At 35.2% G+C, this 20020-nt stretch overlaps 1 protein-coding gene across 8 annotated transcripts in view; it reads right to left on the reverse strand.

The window, feature by feature from the left end:
* The window catches only part of TBC1D19 (TBC1 domain family member 19), a 187668-nt gene that overhangs the window by 136986 nt on the left and 30662 nt on the right, over window positions 1–20020 (reverse strand). For 5 of the 8 annotated variants that reach the window (XR_002823879.1, XR_002823880.1, XR_002823877.1 and 2 more), the window contains exons 2-4: window positions 14093–14165; window positions 12932–12977; window positions 4943–5018 (exon numbers count right to left, since the gene is read on the reverse strand). Coding sequence is in view for 2 of the 8 variants with exons in the window: in XM_023730229.1 (XP_023585997.1) it covers window positions 4943–5018; window positions 12932–12977; window positions 14093–14165 (195 nt within the window). In the remaining 6 variants the exon portion in view is untranslated. Of the gene's footprint in view, window positions 1–3408; window positions 3466–4942; window positions 5019–12931; window positions 12978–14092; window positions 14166–20020 lie in introns of those variants that run through there. The other 3 variants (XR_002823881.1, XR_002823882.1, XR_002823883.1) reach the window with 2 other exon arrangements.

Below are 20020 nucleotides of genomic sequence, written 5' to 3' on the forward strand. Positions count from 1 at the left end.
TGTCATAAAACAATATGTGTACTACTGTTTAATGAGAAACTATTTGTTCTGTAAGCCTTCACCTGAAGTACAATAAAAAAAATAATAAAATGAAATAAAATAAAATAAAAAATTTAAAAAAAAACAAAAACTTTCAAGGTCATCAAAAACAAGGAAAATCTGAAAAACTGTCATAGTCAAGAGGACACAATGACTAAATGTAATGTGGTGTCCTAGATAGGGCCCTAGAACAGAAAATGACATTAGGTAAAAAACTAAGGCAATCTGAACAAAGAACAGACTTTAGTAAATAATAATCAATTGATTTATTAATTGGAACAAATGTACTATAGTAATGTAAAATATTAACAATAAACTGGGTGTGGGCTATACGGGAACTCTATACTAAATCTAAAACTAAATCTAAAACTCTTCTGAAAAATAAAATCTATTAAAAATAATAAAATGAATTATAATTCACAAATAGGAATTCCCAAACTTATTTGACCATGGAACTGTTTTTGTGTGGAATGACTCCCAAAGCTAGTATTCAGCAGAAAACACTCTGGGAAATGCTGATGCAGCTTCTTACACTCTCTCATCAGCCCAGAAAATGAAATACCAATCTAGCTTGCCATAACATGCGACAACTGACTTACATTCCAACTCTAAAGACACAGTCAAGAGCTAAGTGAAGTTAAAAAAAACTAATAAAACTTCAATAGAATAAAAAGCCATCAAATTTTTTCAGGGTGCAATTCTAAAACACTGCCTGCTCACATGTTTATTGAATAAAAAAAAAGAAGGAAACACTAACTGGATTTAATTTTTTTTTTTTTTTTTTTTCTATCACAGAGAGCAAAGAACAACCTGATAAGAAGCCACCTGCCCCCAGCTCCTTCTCAGGACTCCTTCAAAACATCCTAGCTGCCTTCCTTACAGCACACAGCACTTTATACCTTGTGTTACAGCTGCTTATGCCAAAGTCTTATTTCAGTTACTAAACCATGAAGTTACCTGAAGGGAGAATCTGCATCTAATTTATTTCTGAATATCCATAGCACACAGCAAAGTACCTTCTACTTGGTAGGCATTCTGTAAATATCTTTTAAAACTATACTGTAACAAGTAATAGAAGAGATGGAAAACTCCTTTACTATTAATTCAACATAAACTTTCTAAGATTCTGCTTCATAAAGATCATTGTACTAGATATGATGTGTATACAAAAATGTTTTAAAACTGTTACTGCTTTCAAGAAGCTTACAACAGAAGTCAGAAAAATGTGTACAGAGATTACTATAATAGAATGCAATCTGTGATATTGTTGTTATTTGCTGTGGAGTCAATTCCAATTTATAATGACCCTATAGGTCAGAGAAGAACTGCTAAAATCTTTATGGGAGCAGATTACCAGGTCCCTTCTCCCATGGCTGGTGGCTGGTGGGTTCAACCTTTCAGTTAGCAGCTCAGGACTTAACCATTGCACCACCAGTGCTCCTTATAATTTGTTATGAGACTCACAAAAAAGACAGAGTGCTACAAGAGTTTAAGAGAGGGAGAGATCCTTCTCAACAGGTGTAATCAGTAACAGCATCAGAGAAGAGGTGCCATTTGAGTTGAGGCTTAAAAAATAGATAAGATTTTTATAATGCAAAGCAGGCAGAAAGGGATTTCCAGGACAGGAAAACAAAATAAGAAAAGTGCTAAAGACACAAGAGGGAAAGGCAAATAATTTATTTCGATGGACACATAAGACAGTTATAGGACATCAGAGACTGATAAAGCAGAAGAAGGAGAAGTTAGGGACACATTGTGAAGAAGCTTAAATGCTGGGCTTTGGAGTAGGAACATCATTTATTAGACAACTGGGAGTTATTGAAGATTTCTTAGAAAGGAATGATATACACTATAAAGGTTCCTTTGCCTGTAGTTAAAGTTAACAGTACTGAGGGGACACACAGAGATAGGGAGAGGGAGGTGGACTGAAAGTTGAGATATCAACGGACTCTATTACAATATTCTAAGTGTAAGAATAAGACAAGGATGGGAATTAAAGTACAATGTCTGAAACAAAGTTAAGTACTTAATAATAAATAGTCATCATATCATCACATCATCATTGTGATCACTATGGCAATGGCCTTGGTAATGAATAGGAAGAGAAGGCTATAAGACCACAGGAAGAAATAATTTCTAGAAATTAATGACTATTTGAATATGGAAAATTGAGATCAAAGACATTTCAAATCTAAATGATGAAATAATGGAATAATGACAGAAACTATTAACAGAAATAAGAAGGTCAGGAATTCTTCATTTTAGGAAGAATAAACTCAGTTTAGACATGTTCAGTTTGATCTCACAGAAGAAATGTACAGCAGATAGTTGATCATACAGGATTGACAGCAAAGAAAAAAAAAAAGCTGTGGAAACTTGAACGAGATGACATGAATATTCTTAATAAAGAGTCAAGTGTTATAAATGAGTGAGACAGAGGTAGAATTGTGTACTACACAAGCATGGAAAGCTTTGGGACAACCCAACTGGAAAGCAGATAATGAATAAAGAATAATAAAAGGATTGGCAGAATCCACCAAAAGGTAAATAAATTTAGACGAGATTAACTGCTAACACAGAACATATGCGATTTCCCCTCAAAGTATTCAGTAGTCTGGGAGAACAGAAAGAATAGACTGTAGAGGTGGCGTCAGGCTGAGGACTAGAATGGCAGACAGAGTGGAAGTCTGATGAAGCAAGAGATTATGCGGCGCAAGAAAGAACATGATGGATTGGCAGCCATGAGAAACAGACTAGGTTGCTCTTTTGCAAAGAGGAGAGAATTGCCCAAGAGAACAAGGAACTGAAGAACTAGAAGTCTTGAGGAAAACAAATACAGGAAGGCAGGCAGACACTAACCGGTAGAGGAGGTAATTGGTATGACCATGGTTAAAGAATCAATAATTTCAACACACATTTATTGAGGGTGTTCCTTGGGCTAGGTGCTGTACTATATGCTGAGAATAAAAAGCACTTAGAATGAATAATCTAGTACAGGAGTTAGCAAACTTTTTCTGTAAAGGGGCAAACAGTAAATATTTTAGGCTTTGTGGGCCATAAGATCTCTATCACAACTACTCAACTCTGTCATTACAGAGCAAAATAGCCACAGAAAACATGTAAATGAATGAGCATGACTATTGATTTTTAAACCATTTAAAAACAGAAAAAACATTCTCAACTTGCCAGTCATACAAACAGGTGGCAGGCTAGATTTGGCCCATGGGCCATAGTTTACCAAACCCTGATTTAATAGGTAAGTTCAGAAAGAAAAGAGGAATATTGTACATATACATAATATATACACTTACCAGTCACACATATCCTCAGCAATTAGCAGTAGGATTTAAGAACAGACCTATTATTTACCTGTCTCTCCCTTTCAGTCATGACAGGAATCCAATCTTTATGTTTTGTTTCTTATACCTAATATGGTAAAAATGATACTGTCTCTATATGTTTTAGAAATTTTCAAATTTTAACAAAAAATATTTAGACTCAACCTTTTTAGTTTTATTTTCTTGAGTTTGTATCTTTACAAATAAAAGACCAAATAATTCTTTCATACACGCAGCATTAACTGTTATGCTTTATAGTAATTAATAACACATATTTTGTGGTTTCTAGTCCTAAAAGATACCACCTAAAGATAGAAATATATTACATATTTCCTCAAATAGCTCCATTTTTTGCTTATATTGTCTCCTTTTACCATCTAATTTTGAGGGTTCTTTTTATGAAATTAAAACTTAAAAATATAAATCTGCCTAGCAACCACTGCTGTAGGACATGGTAACGCAAAGCAGCAGAACATTTCTCAAGAGCAGCAGAACCACCATGATAATTGTTGAAGCTGGGTGATGGGCACATGGGAGTTCTTCTGGATATATCTGAAATTTTTTATAATGTTTTTAAATATCCACTTCTGAGGTTATGATGGAGAATGGAGGTCACCTCTGACTGTGATGCCCATTGAACTCCTGAGCAGCAGCAGGCACAGAGTCCTGCCCAGCACTGTTGAGGACGACTCACAAACAATAATGCCTCAAAGGCAAATGGACTATGCTGTGCTGAGGCTAAGGACAGTTAAAAGAGTTAGGAGCACATGATGGAACTTACTAAATTTCTATTTTAACATCTTTTTATAGTTTTTCTGTTTATTTTATTGTTTTTAAATGAGTTTTAGTTGTTGCCAGGCCATTTTAGAGAACAGGTTTATTTGAGTTCTGTAATAGAATATAATTAGTATGTAACAGCCTGCTGTCAAAACAAATCTATTTCAAATACAGTATCAGTAACACTAGCTTCAAATGCCAAAAGTTTAAGGGAAGATGATGTCAGTTCGTTCCCATTTTACTCCTTTAATGTCACAGGGCATGAGAAACTGATTGTATCATAATACTTTTATCATATTTTAAATCTATTTCAAATACAGTATCAGTTATACTAGCTTCAAACACCAAAATTTTAAGAGAAGATGATGTCAGCATAAAATAAAATTTTTAAAAAAACCCATTGCCGTCAAGTCATTTTCGACTCATAGCAACCCTATATAGGACAGAGTAGAACTGCCCTGTAGGGTTTCCAAGGAGCAGCTGGTGGATTCAAACTGTTGACATTTTGGTTAGCAGCCTGTGCTCTTAACCACTGTGCCGCCATGTCAGTATGGTACATGATTTTTTTTTTCCTTCTACTCACTGTTTTTCAGGATTACCATAAATAGGTATGATACCTGGCAAGAGAAATTAAAAAGAGTGTGCAAATGCTTTCACATCACTTTAGCGCTTCTTATCCACTCTTGCATATAATGAATAATATATACTTCTGACATCAAAAAGAATCTCTCACTTTACATTATATAACTTGGCATGGAAAAATATAATAAAAATGAACAATAGCCAACCTGTGCTTTCCTCATGTATACCAAAGGTTCTTTAAGATGTTCAGGAGGTGCAGCAGGATGACTAGGTAAAGGAAACCTAGAGGCAAAAAGAGGCAGCTAAATATTGTACATTATTCTTGATAGTTAATTCTCTCCATCAGAAATTACTTACCTCTGTAGTCCATGTTATAAATGAAATAGAATATGAATTAGCAGTTCTATTAGTGTAAAGACATAAAACTATTAGTATTGTAGTTTTAGATTAAAACTAGATTAGAAATTTAATTACATGTTAAAAGTTAAATCACTCAATAATCTGAATCCATAAATTGAGGTAATTTAAAAATTACTTAGCTCTGTAAATGCTCATGTGAAAATTGTTATAACTGCTAATTTTAGCATATGCATAGTATAACATTAAGAGGGATTTTTAAGGTTAAAAAAGTCCATTAACTTACCAACATATCAACTCTTTTCATTTCTCCAAGTTTCCTTCCAGCCCTTGTCCACATAATTATATATGTATATATTTTACATAATTGAAATGATAATACTGTTTTTGGTAACAGCCATGTGTTAATGTATAATACATACATTCATAAATTTAATAAAATTTAACATATAATAAATTATTTCCGTGTTCTAAGTAATGTTATATTTTATAATAAAAATACATTATTTTTATTAAGAAAACAGATTCATTTAGTCAACAAATATTTGAGTCATTCTAGGTATTAAGCATATGGTGGTGATTAAGACAACATCCCCTGTTCTCATGGACCTAAAATTCTAGTGAAGAGATATGTCAATAATTATAAAAACAAAGAAATAAATAGAATAATATTAGATAATAATAAGTGCCGTGATAAAACGAAAGCAGGGTAATGAGATAGAAGTGGCTTCGAGTGGTAAGGGAGACCTCTAAACAAAACCAAACACCAAACTCGTTGTCATCAAGTAGATTCCAACTCATAGCAACCCTATAGGACAGAGCAGAACTGCCCCATAGGGTTTCCAAGGAACACCTGGTAGATTCGAACTGCTGACCTTTTTGTAGCAGCCATAGCTCTTAACCACTACACCACCAGGGTTTCCAAACAGCAAGATCTCTAGGGGAGCTGATATTTGAACTGAGAGGTGAAAGAGGAGAAGGAGCCAACCATGCAAGGATCTAGGGGAAGAATATTCCAGGAAGAGAGACAGCAAGCAAAAGACCCTGAGGTGGGACTGCTTGGAATATTTAAGGATCAGAAAAAGCCAGAGTGGCTGGAGCATAACGATTGAGGCATAGAGTGGTATGAAATTACAGACAGAAAAGGCAATAGGAAAACACGATGGTTCAACATTAACTTAGAGGTTCCAACCTTTTTCACAATAATATATGACTCCTATAGAAATTAGTCATAGGACTTGTACCTACAGCAAAGCAAACATGTTCAAATAATCAAGAACCACAGACTAATTCTCGTGAAACTTCTGGTCCAAATGAGACAGTAGCAGGTAAAGGGTTAATGATATTCCAAAACACTTGCACCTGTTTCAGAACCAAAGTGTAAAAGGCTCAAATGTCCATAAGATACACTTCTGGAATAGGAAAAGGCAACCTATCCCACCTAATCTATAAGCTCATATAACTAATTTTATTGTTCGATTGTTTCTGGCAAATTATTATTTTTAAAATTTGCATTCCATGTACTTAAATAACTAACCTTTTCCCACTCACAAATGAAAAAATATATATAATCTGTAGATACCTTGGCATTTTTTGTTTTATATGTAAGATAGTTTAAAAACTATGTATCTCACACTGCCCAAAGGATGTGTGGTTTATAATTAAACACTGCTCTAAAATCCTTTTATTTTAATGGTAATTATTTCTAAATTTGATAAAACTTAGAAATTTAGGATTGACACTTGAGAGTATTTATTGATGACCTTAAGAGTTATTCAGTGATCAAAGAAATTTATCCAAAAATACAGGTAATAAGAGGCAATGTTTGTGTAGTGCCTGACGTCTTAAAAGCTTGCGAGCAGCCATCCAAGGTGGAACAATTGGTCTCTATTCACCTGGAGCAGCAGAGGAAGAAGCAAAGTCAGGAATCAGAGGAGGAACTGGACTATGTGTCTAACCGCGTCCATGAACAACTGCCTCCTTTGCCATGAGACCAGAATAACTGGATGGTGCCCAGCTACCATTACTGAACGTTTTGACCAAAGATTCTGTAGAAAAATTCTGATCAAAGCGGGGGAAATGTGGAATAGAATTCCAAATTCTCATGGAACCCAGACTTTCTAGAGCTACTGAGGCTAGATAATTCCCTGAAACTATTGTCTGAGGTAATCTTTAAACCTTAAAGCTTACATCAAAACTATTCTCTGAAGTCATCTTAAAAAATTTTTTAAAAGATCAGTGATTGCCAATAGTTCTGGGGAAGGAGGGGAGAGATAAAAAGATGCAACACAGAGGATTTTTAGGGCAGTAAAACTATTCTCTATGATACTGTAATGGTGGATACATGACACTATACATTGTCAAAACTCACAGGACTGTAAGACACAAAGAGTGAACCCTAATGTAAACTACAGACTTCAGTTTACAATAATGTATTGATATTGGTTCATCAATCATAACAAATGCATCACACTGATGCAAGATGTTAATAATAGGAGAAACTGCGTGTGTTGTCTTCTCTGTAAGGAGTATATGGGAACTCTGCACTTTCTGGGCAATTTTTCTGTAAACCTAAAACTGCTCTAAAAAATAAAGTTTATTAAATTAAAAAAAAAAGAAATGGCAATGCAAAAGTCATTAATACTAAGACCAAAATCAAATTAGGTATTTGTTCATTCAAAACTATTTAACAAGAACCTTGTTCTGCATCCTACTTTGGTGAGTGGCAGCTGGGGTCTTAAAAGCTTGCAAGCGGCCATCTAAGATGCATCGATTGGTCCCAACCACTTTCAGTAAAGAAGAACGAAGAACACCAAAGACACAAGGAAAGTATTAGCCCAAGAGACAGAAAGGGCCACATAAACCAGAGACTTCATCAGCCTGAGACCAGAAGAACTAGACAGTGCCCAGCTACCACCAATGAACATCCTGACAGGGAACACAACAGAGGTTCCCTGATGGAGCAATAGAAGGATGGGGTGCAGAACTCAAATTCTAGTAAGAAGACCAGACTCAATGGTCTGACTGAGACTGGAGGCGCCCCAGAAGGCATGGCCCCTGGACTCTCTATCAGCCCAGAACTAAAACAATTTCCGAGCCCAACTCTTCAGACAGGGATTGGACTGAACTGTGGGACATAAAGTGATACTCGTGAAGAGTGTGCCTATGAGTCAAGTAGATACAAGAGACCAAGGGGCAGCTTCTGTCCAGAGGTGAGATGGGAAGGCAGAGACAGGAGTTGGTTGAATGGTCATGGGGAATCAGGGGTGGAAAGGAGGAGTGTGCTGTCGCAGAATGGGGTGAGCAATTAGGGTCTCATAACAATGTATGCAAAAAAAAAATTTTTTTTGTATGGGAGACTACCTTGAAATGTAAATTTCATTTAATTATAACAATAAAATATATATATATATAAAACAAAAAATAAATAAATTTAAAAAAACTATTTAACAAGAACCTACTAAGCGTTCAGAATACAAAGATACAGCAGTGAACAAAACAGTCTAAAACTTCTGCCCTCATGGAGCTTACATTTAGAAATATGAAGAGAAGAGGGTTGTCAAATTGGAACAATGGATAGAAACCTGCACATCACCCTGGAACCCTGCCTCTTCCTTTACATCCAATAGATCACCAGATCCCCCTAAATAATTCTCAGCTTTCTCTACCCTTTCTGCCACTAACTTATTTCATCATCTCTTGCCTTCATGTTCCTAAGCAGTCTCCCCTGCTTCCAGACTGTTTTCAACTCAATATGCCTGGCTATTTGCCAGGGGTGATATCTTCATTATTACCAGTGACTTATTTCCAGTGTCTAGCGTAATGGCTGGCACATACTATATAACTGATACATTTCTGAAATGAATAAAATGCAAAAATTATGTCACTACTCTGCTTAATATTCTAAAATGGCACCCAAATGCTCTTAGGATATAGTAGGAAAAGCCCTGTTTTGACACAATAGCCACAACAATGAACTCAAACATACTAACAATCATGAAGGTGGCATACTACCATACAACGTTTCGTTCTGCTATACATAAGTTCGCTACTGAGCTGGAGTCCACTCAACGGCAACTAACAATACTATCTAGCATCATCCTTTAGCATGCACCCTTCCCACCCTACCATCCAGCCATTTTTGTTCCTCCATTGTGCCACATTCTTTTTCACCTCCAAACCTCTGCGCTTGCTGTTCCCTCTAAGCACTTCTTTTCCCTCTTTCCTTTGACTAACTCATACCTTTCTGGTCTCAGCCTGAATATTGTTACCTTTGGTTAGCCACCATGATGACATCCCCAAATCTGAGTTAAGTGCCTTTCCTATGTGCTCCTTGGGCTTTCCATACCACTTATTATACTTTCCTATAATTGCCTCTTTAAAGTCTGGATGCCCCACTGGACTGTGAGCTCCATGAAAGCAAATACTGTCTAGCTTGTCATTATACTCAGCACCTGGCTCAGTGCGTAACACATAGCGAGTGCATAGTAACATTTAAAATTAAGAGGGCAAAGAAAAATTACACATTTTAGAGGTACCCAGTTCCCCTGCCTGGGCACCCGTCTATCAAAATCCATGAATGTCAATGAAGATTTACCCAAACTTGTGGTCTAGTATAAGGTACCCATAGTCTAAAATCCTTCTATTTAAAAATTCTTCCATTTAATCTTGAAAATATTATGCTGAGTGAAATCAGTCAATCACAAAAGGACAAATATTGTATGATCTCACTTACATGAAATAATAAGAATAGGCAAATATATAGAAACCAGCGCTTATTAGTGGTTACCGGGGCAGAAGGAAGGGGGAAAAGGGGAGCCATAGTTTGGGAAGCAGCAGGTTTTTGTTTATGGTGATGGGAAAGTTGCCAACAACAGATGATGATTGCACAACATAATTAATGTAATTTATGTTGCTAAATTATATACCTGAAAAATGCTGTGTTTTATATATATATATATATATATATATATATATATATATATTTACAACAATAAAGTTCTTCCATTTAAAATCCTTCCACAACTGTTCAGGGTTCATACCTCTTTAAGGTATGTTAGATACTTGCATATATTAATAAATAAATTATGGTATATGTTTTTATAATGTACGTATATAGGCAAGATTTTAAAAAGATTTATTTACCTCTTTATGTTTCTTAAGGGAAAAGGTCTTCTTATTCTTTATAAACTGTTCTATACAAAGTACAATGAAGTACCTTGTCTTTCTCATTGTGTATGTAAAGACTCAAAGAAATCAGTGCATTTTCATTTTGTATGTAAAGACTGTCTGGGTTAAATGTTTATAGTAAGTTTAGGTTAATAATTACACTGAGTTTCCTCAATTCATCAAATATTTATAATGTGTGAGCACTGATAAGTGGCTCAATAACTATTTGCTGACTCAATATCATTTATTTGATGCTATACCATTTCAAAAAACCCATTGCTATCAAGTTGATTCTGACTCAGAGGAAATACAAAAAGAAATATAAGACACAAGTCTTGCTTCAAAACACTTATCAAGAAATAAGATATAGACATATGTGAAATGTAGTAAAACATGTGGGAATTGGAATCAGACAGCTGGAGTTCAAACTCTACCACCCACATTTACTAGCGATATGATCTTGTGCAAGTTACTTAAGTGGTCTAAGCTTCAGTTTTCTCTTCTGTAAAATGTATGATAATAATAAATTCTACTTCATAAGGTGTTATGAAAATTATGTTAAATAACGCAATGCATATAAAGTACTTAGCATAATACCTAGCACAATATATGCATTCAATCAATGTAAATTATATCAACATTAAATAGTTATTAACACAACAATAAATATATAACCATTGTTTAAAACGAATGGAAATGATAACTAAAGAAAGTAGGCAGCCTAAAGTAGGAAGAGCCCACTGAGGGAAGCAAGCTATTTTCAGATATGATCTGTATAGTTCATGTGTCTACGTCTCCATTTAGGCATGAGAGCGGTTTTTTATCCCCCAGCTCCAATTATTTAATGTTACCTAATGAATATTCCTACTTTACATTTTGCTTTCTTTACTCATCTATCTACAGGTTTTTGCCAATGAAAAATGCAACACAATACACTAAGCCCATTTTAGTCTTTTGATTTATGTTAAGGGGAAACACTTCGTCCATACTCCTGATGTTCCCTTCCACATGAAAACAGCTCCATAACTGTAACATCCTTGGCCTCTCTCCATGGCATTACTCACAACACCCCAGAAGAGGTGTATGCCTTACCAACCTGTAAAATTGGGAAGAATAAACTAAACATGCTTACCCTGATCCAATACTATTTGACTATAAGGTAAGCCTATTTCATTCTAGGGTTTAGTTAACAGACTCATTTTGTTCTCACACTAAGCTATGTTCCCTTACCTAGTCTTTACCAGTCATAAAAGCATAATTTTCATTTCTCATCTGCCTTTGTGTTTTATCTTATTTCTCAATTTGTTCAGAACCAAAGTGAGAAAGAAAGTAGTATTACTGGGCTCCTTGGAAACACCAATAATTTCTTTTTAAAAATATTTATTTAAAGTCTGCTGTGTGAGATATCAAAGATATGACAATGAATAAGATACAGTTCCTGCCATCAAATAAAAAGGCACTCTATCTCACAGATCAATTTTCAGGAATGTATTAGATCACAAACCTAAGAATCATTAGTAATACCTCCTTAGATGAGAATCCAGTGTTTGGAATTACATACAATGGATGCTTTTATTCCACAGTATTAGAAACAAAGACACTGAAATTATAAGCTTTCCATGTAATAGTGAGACAGACACATCACCATGTTTATATTAGTTTAATCAATCTGTGGTATCTCTATACATACTGTGAATTTAAAACCTCACTTATCATGGTAAGTATCTATTCCTTTGGTGACTAGCACTACGAAAGGTATGGTCACAATCAACTTCAATTAATAGGTATTATTATATCTGATGTTATTTAAAAGTACAAAAACCAACTGAAAACATGGTGAGAAGCAAATACTAATTATAAAATGTGTGTCTAAGTACATGTTCACAGGCCTTCATCTGAGTCTCTTTATTTTAGAAACAGTTCTGGTAAGCTGTTATCTTGTTTCCCAGTTAACAGGAGATAAGAAGGGACAAGTTGAAAATGAGACCTTTAGAGACACATACATTGATACCAATACAAAAAGAGCAGACGTAAGAACTCTAATATTAGACTACAAACTCCACAAGGGCAGGAACTATACACTATATCCCCAGTGCCTAACATAGCACTTGGCATGTGGTAGGTGCTCAATAAATAATTGATGGATAACTGAATGTTGAATAAACTCCAAAAGCTAACATTCTGTATCTATATTTTTCGTAAAGGCGAATACACCTCCTATAAACCTCAACAGACCCTGAGGGCAAATCTAGATGAACAAAAACACTGGTGTTCTTAATGATGACATCAATTTGCAAAAAATGTTAAATTGTTTAGAATGATTTATTTATAAAGATAGAGAAGGGTAATATCTAAAATGGCGACAATAAAAACAACGTAGGTAAGCTTCAGTTATCTGAAATATTAACTTATTATCTCTAATGATGCTGGATAAATGAAATGTAGTATAAAATTTTGAACTGTTTAAAAAAAATACTCACCTATTCATTACTGATTCTCAGTCAAGGCAAGACTGCAGTAATTTTTAATAGTATTAACTTACTTGAAATGCTATATAAGCACTAATAAGGACTAATAATCCAATAAGTGTACACAGCAATAATGACTTCATCACTTACAAAGTAAATACAGCTGAACATAACAGTTCAAAATAAGTGGGAAAAACTCACACACTCAGTTCACTATAAACAGCATTCTGAAGTTTCTTCTCCCAACCTGTTTTTAAAAAATAATATACAAACATATCAGTTTAAAAAATAAACACACATCGTAATTAAATTTATCTCACAAAAGTTTTGACGTCATACTCATTTGTGAAAGTCTTTTTCAACTGCTAATCACTATGTAAAGAAAAACCAAAAAAAAAAAAAAAAAGCAAACCTGCTGCCTTCGAGTCAATTCCGACTCATAGCGGCCCTATAGGACAGAGCTGAACTGCCCCATAGGGTTTCCAAGGAGCAGCTGGTGGATTCGAACTGCCAACCTTTTCAGTTAGCAGCCAAACTCTTAATCACTGCACCACCAGAGCTCCGTGTAAAGTGCTACTAAGGAATTATTTACCATACCCCTTGGTTAACACTGAGTAGCAAAGTCTTTAACATGATACCGATTTTTTTTAAGTAAAATTATTACACCATTTTCTTAAGATGGAAGGAACATTTCCTCCTCCACCATCAATATCCTCAAAAAATGTCAAAATCTTTGGATGTTGTACTATTCATGCTATGAGATAATGTGGCAAGAGAAGGGCAAGAAACAACCAGGGACTTGATAAAGATAGATCACAAGTAATTAGGTATAATTAACTAGTCAGTAAACTCCTGGACAGCAGAAGCAGATGAGGTACCATTAGTTAGCCCAGTTAGCCTAATGGCTAACTATCTACTTGAAGTTAGGTAGGTAAACTACTTACCATTTCTGTTCCCATGTCCATAGGGAACCTAGGGACTATGGCACCTCTTTTCTCATTCAAAAAAAAATCAATATTTTATTTTGTTTTCTTTGAAAGTGTAGAGGAAAAAAGTCACAATTGAAAAGTAAAACCACAAGTTATTTAACATATGAGATAATAGATTCAGGATGTTTTTCGACTAGGAAGATAAATAGGTATTTAAGACTGATTAATGTAAGCAGTCATTCTCTATTGTTTTCCTGAATTTTTGCACATTTTATTGAAATGTCTGATCATTCTCATTCTCCCCAGATAGATACCTATTCAGACACTATTTTTGCAATTCTGAATGAGTAATTGGAAGGCTGGGGATAAAATATCCTATCCAAATAAAGTTTTTCCTTAAAGAATTGAAAAAAGAAAAAAGCAACTTACAAACCTGATATTTTAAAGAATTCCTTAATATCTTCTTTTAGTGATTCAAGTTTAATCTCAGGTCTCTGAAGACTGGTCTAATTTTTAAAAAGAAGAAGTAAGGAAAAACAGGTTAAAAGTAAAATTTGGGGGTTGATATTTAACATTAACAGAAAAAAAAAGGAGTGCCCAAAATGTGCACATTATTTGAAAAATCCTCTTTGAGGTCAGAGCAACTAAGAATTACTGGAACAGCTCATAAGAGAGAAGACTTTTTCACCTCTTAACATACAGGGTCTGTGATAGTACATTGTAGCCACTCAAAATATAAAAACTTGAAGTTTATGAATACTTATCATCTTTATCTAGTAAGAAATATTCTTAGATTTCATAAATTCATTTTCTTAATATTATACCCAACATATATGATAATACCTAAAGACGAAAAACATAGGCCCCCAACTGCATCCATATAAATGACTCTTTGTGTAGTGCCTACCTTTGTGGATTGCTGCTAAAGGCAAACATACATTTGTTGGGCATATTTATGAGAAATACATAAAAATTTGCATTCTATTGTTTACTACTATCTGTTTCATCTTCAAGTGCACGCTTTCTATTCTACTGGTTTCCAACACTGTAATTTTTACTAACAATAATAATTTCTCCTACTTATAATGGCTTCAATTACCCTCAAAGTGTTAATGTTTCATAACCTAGCTCTCTCTATCAAATTCAAGAGCAAATTTCTTAAGAAGGCATTTCTATTAGGGTATCTCATAAGCATTCCAAACATAAGAAATAAAAAAAAATAGATCTTCTCTTCCACTCACTACTTTGCTCCTTCTATTTTTTAATCTTGATCAATGAAATTTCTATTCACCAGATCTTCCAAGTCAGAAATTTCAAAGTTATTTTCTATTCCACTCTTTCTAACCCTTCCAGGAGTCAACCCCTTTCTGAGAAGATAGCAATGGTGGCAGTGAAATTTTTTAATCTCCCTGACTTCTGTATAAAAACAGCAACTAGATAGCAAAACCAAAACCCCATGAAAAACATTTACAATAAAAATAGGTGATAAGACATTCCCTATAAACCCCAAGTAACAAGCAGCTGGGGACACACCAAAAGCCACAAGATCTATATGGTATTAGCATCTGTGCAGGAAGAAGCAAAGAGAAACAATGGGATATCTGATGGATCTGAAAACAAAAGAACAACCAAATAGTCAACAAGTATACCCTAGAACAATGACAAGCCAATTTTAGAACAGCAGCTAGAACTGGGAAGGGTTTTGTCCAATCCAATAGAAGTAATGCAAAGGCCCTAAGACAGTTTCAGAAGAGGACGTAGAACTAGGGATATCATTGCTAATGTCAGACGGATCTTGGCTGAAAGCAGAGAATACCAGAAAGATGTTTACTTGTGTTTTATTGACTATGCAAAGGCATTCGACTGTGTGGATGATAACAAATTATGGATAACATTGCAAAGAATGGGAATTCCAGAACACTTAATTGTGCTTGAGAGGAACCTATAAATAGACTCAAAGGCAGTTTTCTGAATGGAACAAGGGGATACTGTGTGGTTTAAAATCAGCAAAGATGTATGTCAGGGTTGCATTCTTTCACCATACTTACTGAATTTGTATGCTAAGTAAATAACCCCAGAAGCTGGACTATACGAAGAAGAATGCAGCATCAGGAATAGAGGAAGACTCATTAACAACCGATGATATGCAGATGACACAACCCTGCATACTAAAAGTGAAGAGGACTTGAAGCACTTATTGATGAAGATCAAAGATTACAGCCTCAGTATGGATTACACATCAACATAAAGAAAACAAAAATCCTCACAACTGGACTAATACGTAACATCATGATAAACAGAGAACATATTGAAGTTGTCAAGGATTTCATTTTACTTGGATCTACAATCAATGCCCATGGAATCAGCAGTCAAGAAAGCAAATGACTATTGCGTTGGGCAAATCTGCTGCAAAAGACCTCTTCAAAGTGTTAGAAGCAAAGATGTCACTTTGAGGACTGATGTGCTCCTGACCCAAGCTATAGTGTTTTCAATTGCCTCATCTGCATGTAAGGGCTAGACAATGAGTAAGAAAAGACTGAAGAAGAATTGATGCCTATGTACTTTGCACATGTTATCAGGAGCAACCAGTCCCTTGAGAAAGATATCATGCTTGATAAAGTATAGGGTTAGCGAAAAAGAGGAAGACCCTCCATGAGATGGATCAACACAGTGGCTCCAATGACAGGCTCAAGCAAGCAACGACTGTGAGGATGGCGCAGGATCAGGCAGTGTTTTGTTCTGTTGTACATTGAATCGCTATGAGTTGGAACCGACTCAATGGCACCTAAAAACAACAACAACATAGTAAAGTCTAAAGAGATTGGAGCAGTCTAGCACCTATGAACTCTTGAAAATGAACAAGGGTTCCCCTCAGGATAACACCACACTGACAAGAAAATGTTGGTAGAGTAACAAAAAGTGAGCAGATAGGGGCAGTAGAGATAAAGAAGAAGTTATAGATAGAAGCAAGAAAGAGAAATAACCAGAAAACATCTGAGAGAAAATTGGCATACTTTTAACACTACACAAAAGCAACAGAAAGAACTCTGTGAGTAAAAGAAACAAAACAAAACAAAAAGCTATCCAGAACTACCTCTCCTTCTGAAAATTCAGGGAAACCAAATTCACATAAAATATCAGCAATTGAAATTATCAAGTCAAATTCCACACAAAACTATTGTAAGAAAAAAAGAACAAAGAGCAAAATAATAACCCGACAACGAAAGTACATCAGAGAAACATGCCTACAAAACAGATCAAAAATAATTTCAAAATTGGCCGAAAGTCCAAGGGTCCCTCAACAGATGAACAAACTAAAAACAGTTTGTGTGTGTGTGTATATATAATACCATATTTTATATATATAATATTAATCAGTCATAAAAAGGCATGAAGTTCTGATACATGATAATCAGCTGATTTTTATATATATACATACACACACACACAATATTAGTGAGCTATACAAAGGAACGAAGTTCTGATACATGTTATGACATGGATGAAACTTAACATTATGCTAAGTAAAATAAGCTGACACAAAAAGATATTGTATGATTTTACTTATATGAAAGATATAAAAACCTGTTGCCATCAAGTCAATTCCAACTCATAGCAACCCTATAGGACAGAGTAGAACTGCCCCATACGGTTTCCAAGGAGCACCTGGTGGATTCGAACTTTCGACCTTTTGGTTAGCAGCCACAGCTCTTAACTACTACGCCACCAGGGTTTCCAATGAAAGATACAGACTAGGCAAATACATAGAAACCATAGATTAGAGTTTGCTAAGGGTTTGGGGACTGAGGGTGGGAAGCTATTGCTTGTGTAATGAGTAAAGAGTTTCTGTTCAGGGTGATGAATAAGCTTTGGAAATAGTGTCAATGACAACACTGAAACACAATGTCACTAAAACGTATGTTGAAAAATGATTAAAATGGTAAATATTATGTTATATGTATTTTGCCACAATAATTTTTTTTAAATAAGCTAAAAGACATTAAGAAAACATAAAACAACAATTTAAATCAGAAAAATTCAGGAATGAGGTAGAACTCAGGAAAGAATCATTTCAGAAATAAAGATTAGAGAAAACATAAGAGCAAATAAATACAACAGATACTATCTTAAAAGAAAGAGTCAAAAAGAAAAAAATGTTAAAAATCAAAAAGAAATGAAGAAAGAGATTTTAAGAATCAGAAAATGACAAATATTGAAGACAGGAAAAGAAAATCCAACATATAAATAATACAAGTTCCTCTAGAAGAAAGCCAAAACAAGCAAACAGAATAGTAAAAACTGTAATTTCTTGAAATTAAAAAAAAGAAATGATTTGAAATTACATACTGAAAGAGCATACCACAAACTGAGAATATCAACACAGAACAATTAACACCAAGACATGTTCAACTTAATCATGGTACTTGGCTTTAAAGAAAAAGAAAAGATCCTTTGAAAATTGCAGCAATAAGAGCAAGTGACTTATTAAAAAAAAACCCTGCTGCTGTTGAGTCAATTGCGACTCATAGTGACCATACAGGACAGGTTAGAACTGCCCTGTACGGTTTCCAAGGAGCGGCTAGTGGATTCAAACTGCTGACCTTTTGGTTAGCAACCAAGCTCTTAACCACTGTGCTACCAGGGCCCCCAGTGACTTATAAGGAAAGAAAATTAGATTTTCATACAATTTTAACCCCAGATAAAAGATAGGAACATATTTAAGATACTCAGGCAAAGAAAACATTGGTCAAGTATTTCATATCTAGCAAAACTGACACAGGCAAACAAAGGGCATAAGCAAACTATTACCAACATGTGAGAAACTGGTCAGTATTGTGTGTGAATCTTTCCTGTGGAATCTACTAGAAAACAAGCTTCAGATAACCAAAATGACTATAGTCCTGAGTTGGACAGCGTTATCAACATAAAGACTAAAGAATCATCAATGTAAGTATTAAATATATAATTACATGTAGAACTAAGACTAAATGAAGGTTAAAAGAATAGTACATAACACTTATATGCTCTGTCAATGTAGATATTGTTCAATTAAAACAACAGGAGAATGGGAAGAACATATGCAAAAGGTGTTTTTACTGTTTTCAGTACTCATATTAGTGATTGTAGTATTATTGTTGTTAATCTGAGGCTGTTGTGTATATAATGTAGGATAAGACAAATGAGTAATCATTGGATATTCTGACTGTATTATTCCCTATGTCCTTGAGAACCAGGATTCTTTGAGTAGAACAAAGATAAGGTTTGAAGTGGTTAAATAACAACCTTGAGGTCTTGCATTTGAATAGTATCGGTTTCAATTTATAAGGTATGCGTATATATACACATTCACACACACACTGGCACATACACATATATTCATATATATTTACATACATACACACACGCATATCCATGAACACACACACACCATTTTTCCTAGATCAGTCCACTGAATACACCCAGAAACAATGATTAACCCACTAGCAATGAACATCCCTAACTCCCAGACTGCGGTTGTGTGGTAGAAACTGATGGTGCCTGTCTTAGTCATCTAGTTATGCATAACAGAAATACCACAAGTGGATGGCTTTAACAAAGAGAAATTTATTCTCTCACAGTTTACGAGGCTAGAAATCCAAATTCAGAGTGCCAGCTCCCGGGGAAGGCTTTCTCTCTCTGTTGGCTCTGGGGGAAGGCCCTTGTCATCAATCTTACCCTGGTCTAGGAGATTCTCAGCACAGGGAACCCAGGTCCAAAGGACGTGCTCGCTCCCAGAGCTTCTTTCTTGGTGGAATGAGGTCCCCTTGCCTCTCTGCTCGCTTCTCTCTTTTATATCTCAAAAAAGACTGACTCAGGATACAATCTAATCCTGTAGATTGAGTCCCGCCTCATTAACATAACTGTCTTTAATTTTGCGTCATTAACATAATAGAGGTTAGCATTTACAACACATAAGATGATCACATCACATCACAGAACACTGGGAATCATGGCCTAGCCAAATTGATACACATTTTGGGGGGGACACAATTCAATCCATAACAGTGCCCTACCCAGAACCACTCTGGTGGACCAGTGTACCAAATCTCAACTGCTGTCGTGTTATATGGAGCCCTGGTGGCACAGTGGTGAACAGCTTGGCTGCGAACCAAAAGCTTGGCAGTTTGAATCCACCAGGCACTCCTTGAAAACCCTATGGGGCAGTTCTACTCTGTCCTATAGGGTCACTATAAGTCAGAATTGACTCGATGGCAACGGGATGGTACTATCTGCTAACAGCTCACTACTGCACCCTTCTGCTGAGAACTGCTCACAGAGATGTGAGCTAGTTCACTCAAATGCCTAGGAAGTTATGTACCCC

This window comes from Trichechus manatus, unplaced genomic scaffold (genome assembly GCF_000243295.1).
Source record: "Trichechus manatus latirostris isolate Lorelei unplaced genomic scaffold, TriManLat1.0 scaffold00034, whole genome shotgun sequence".
Taxonomy (NCBI): Eukaryota; Metazoa; Chordata; class Mammalia; order Sirenia; family Trichechidae; genus Trichechus; species Trichechus manatus.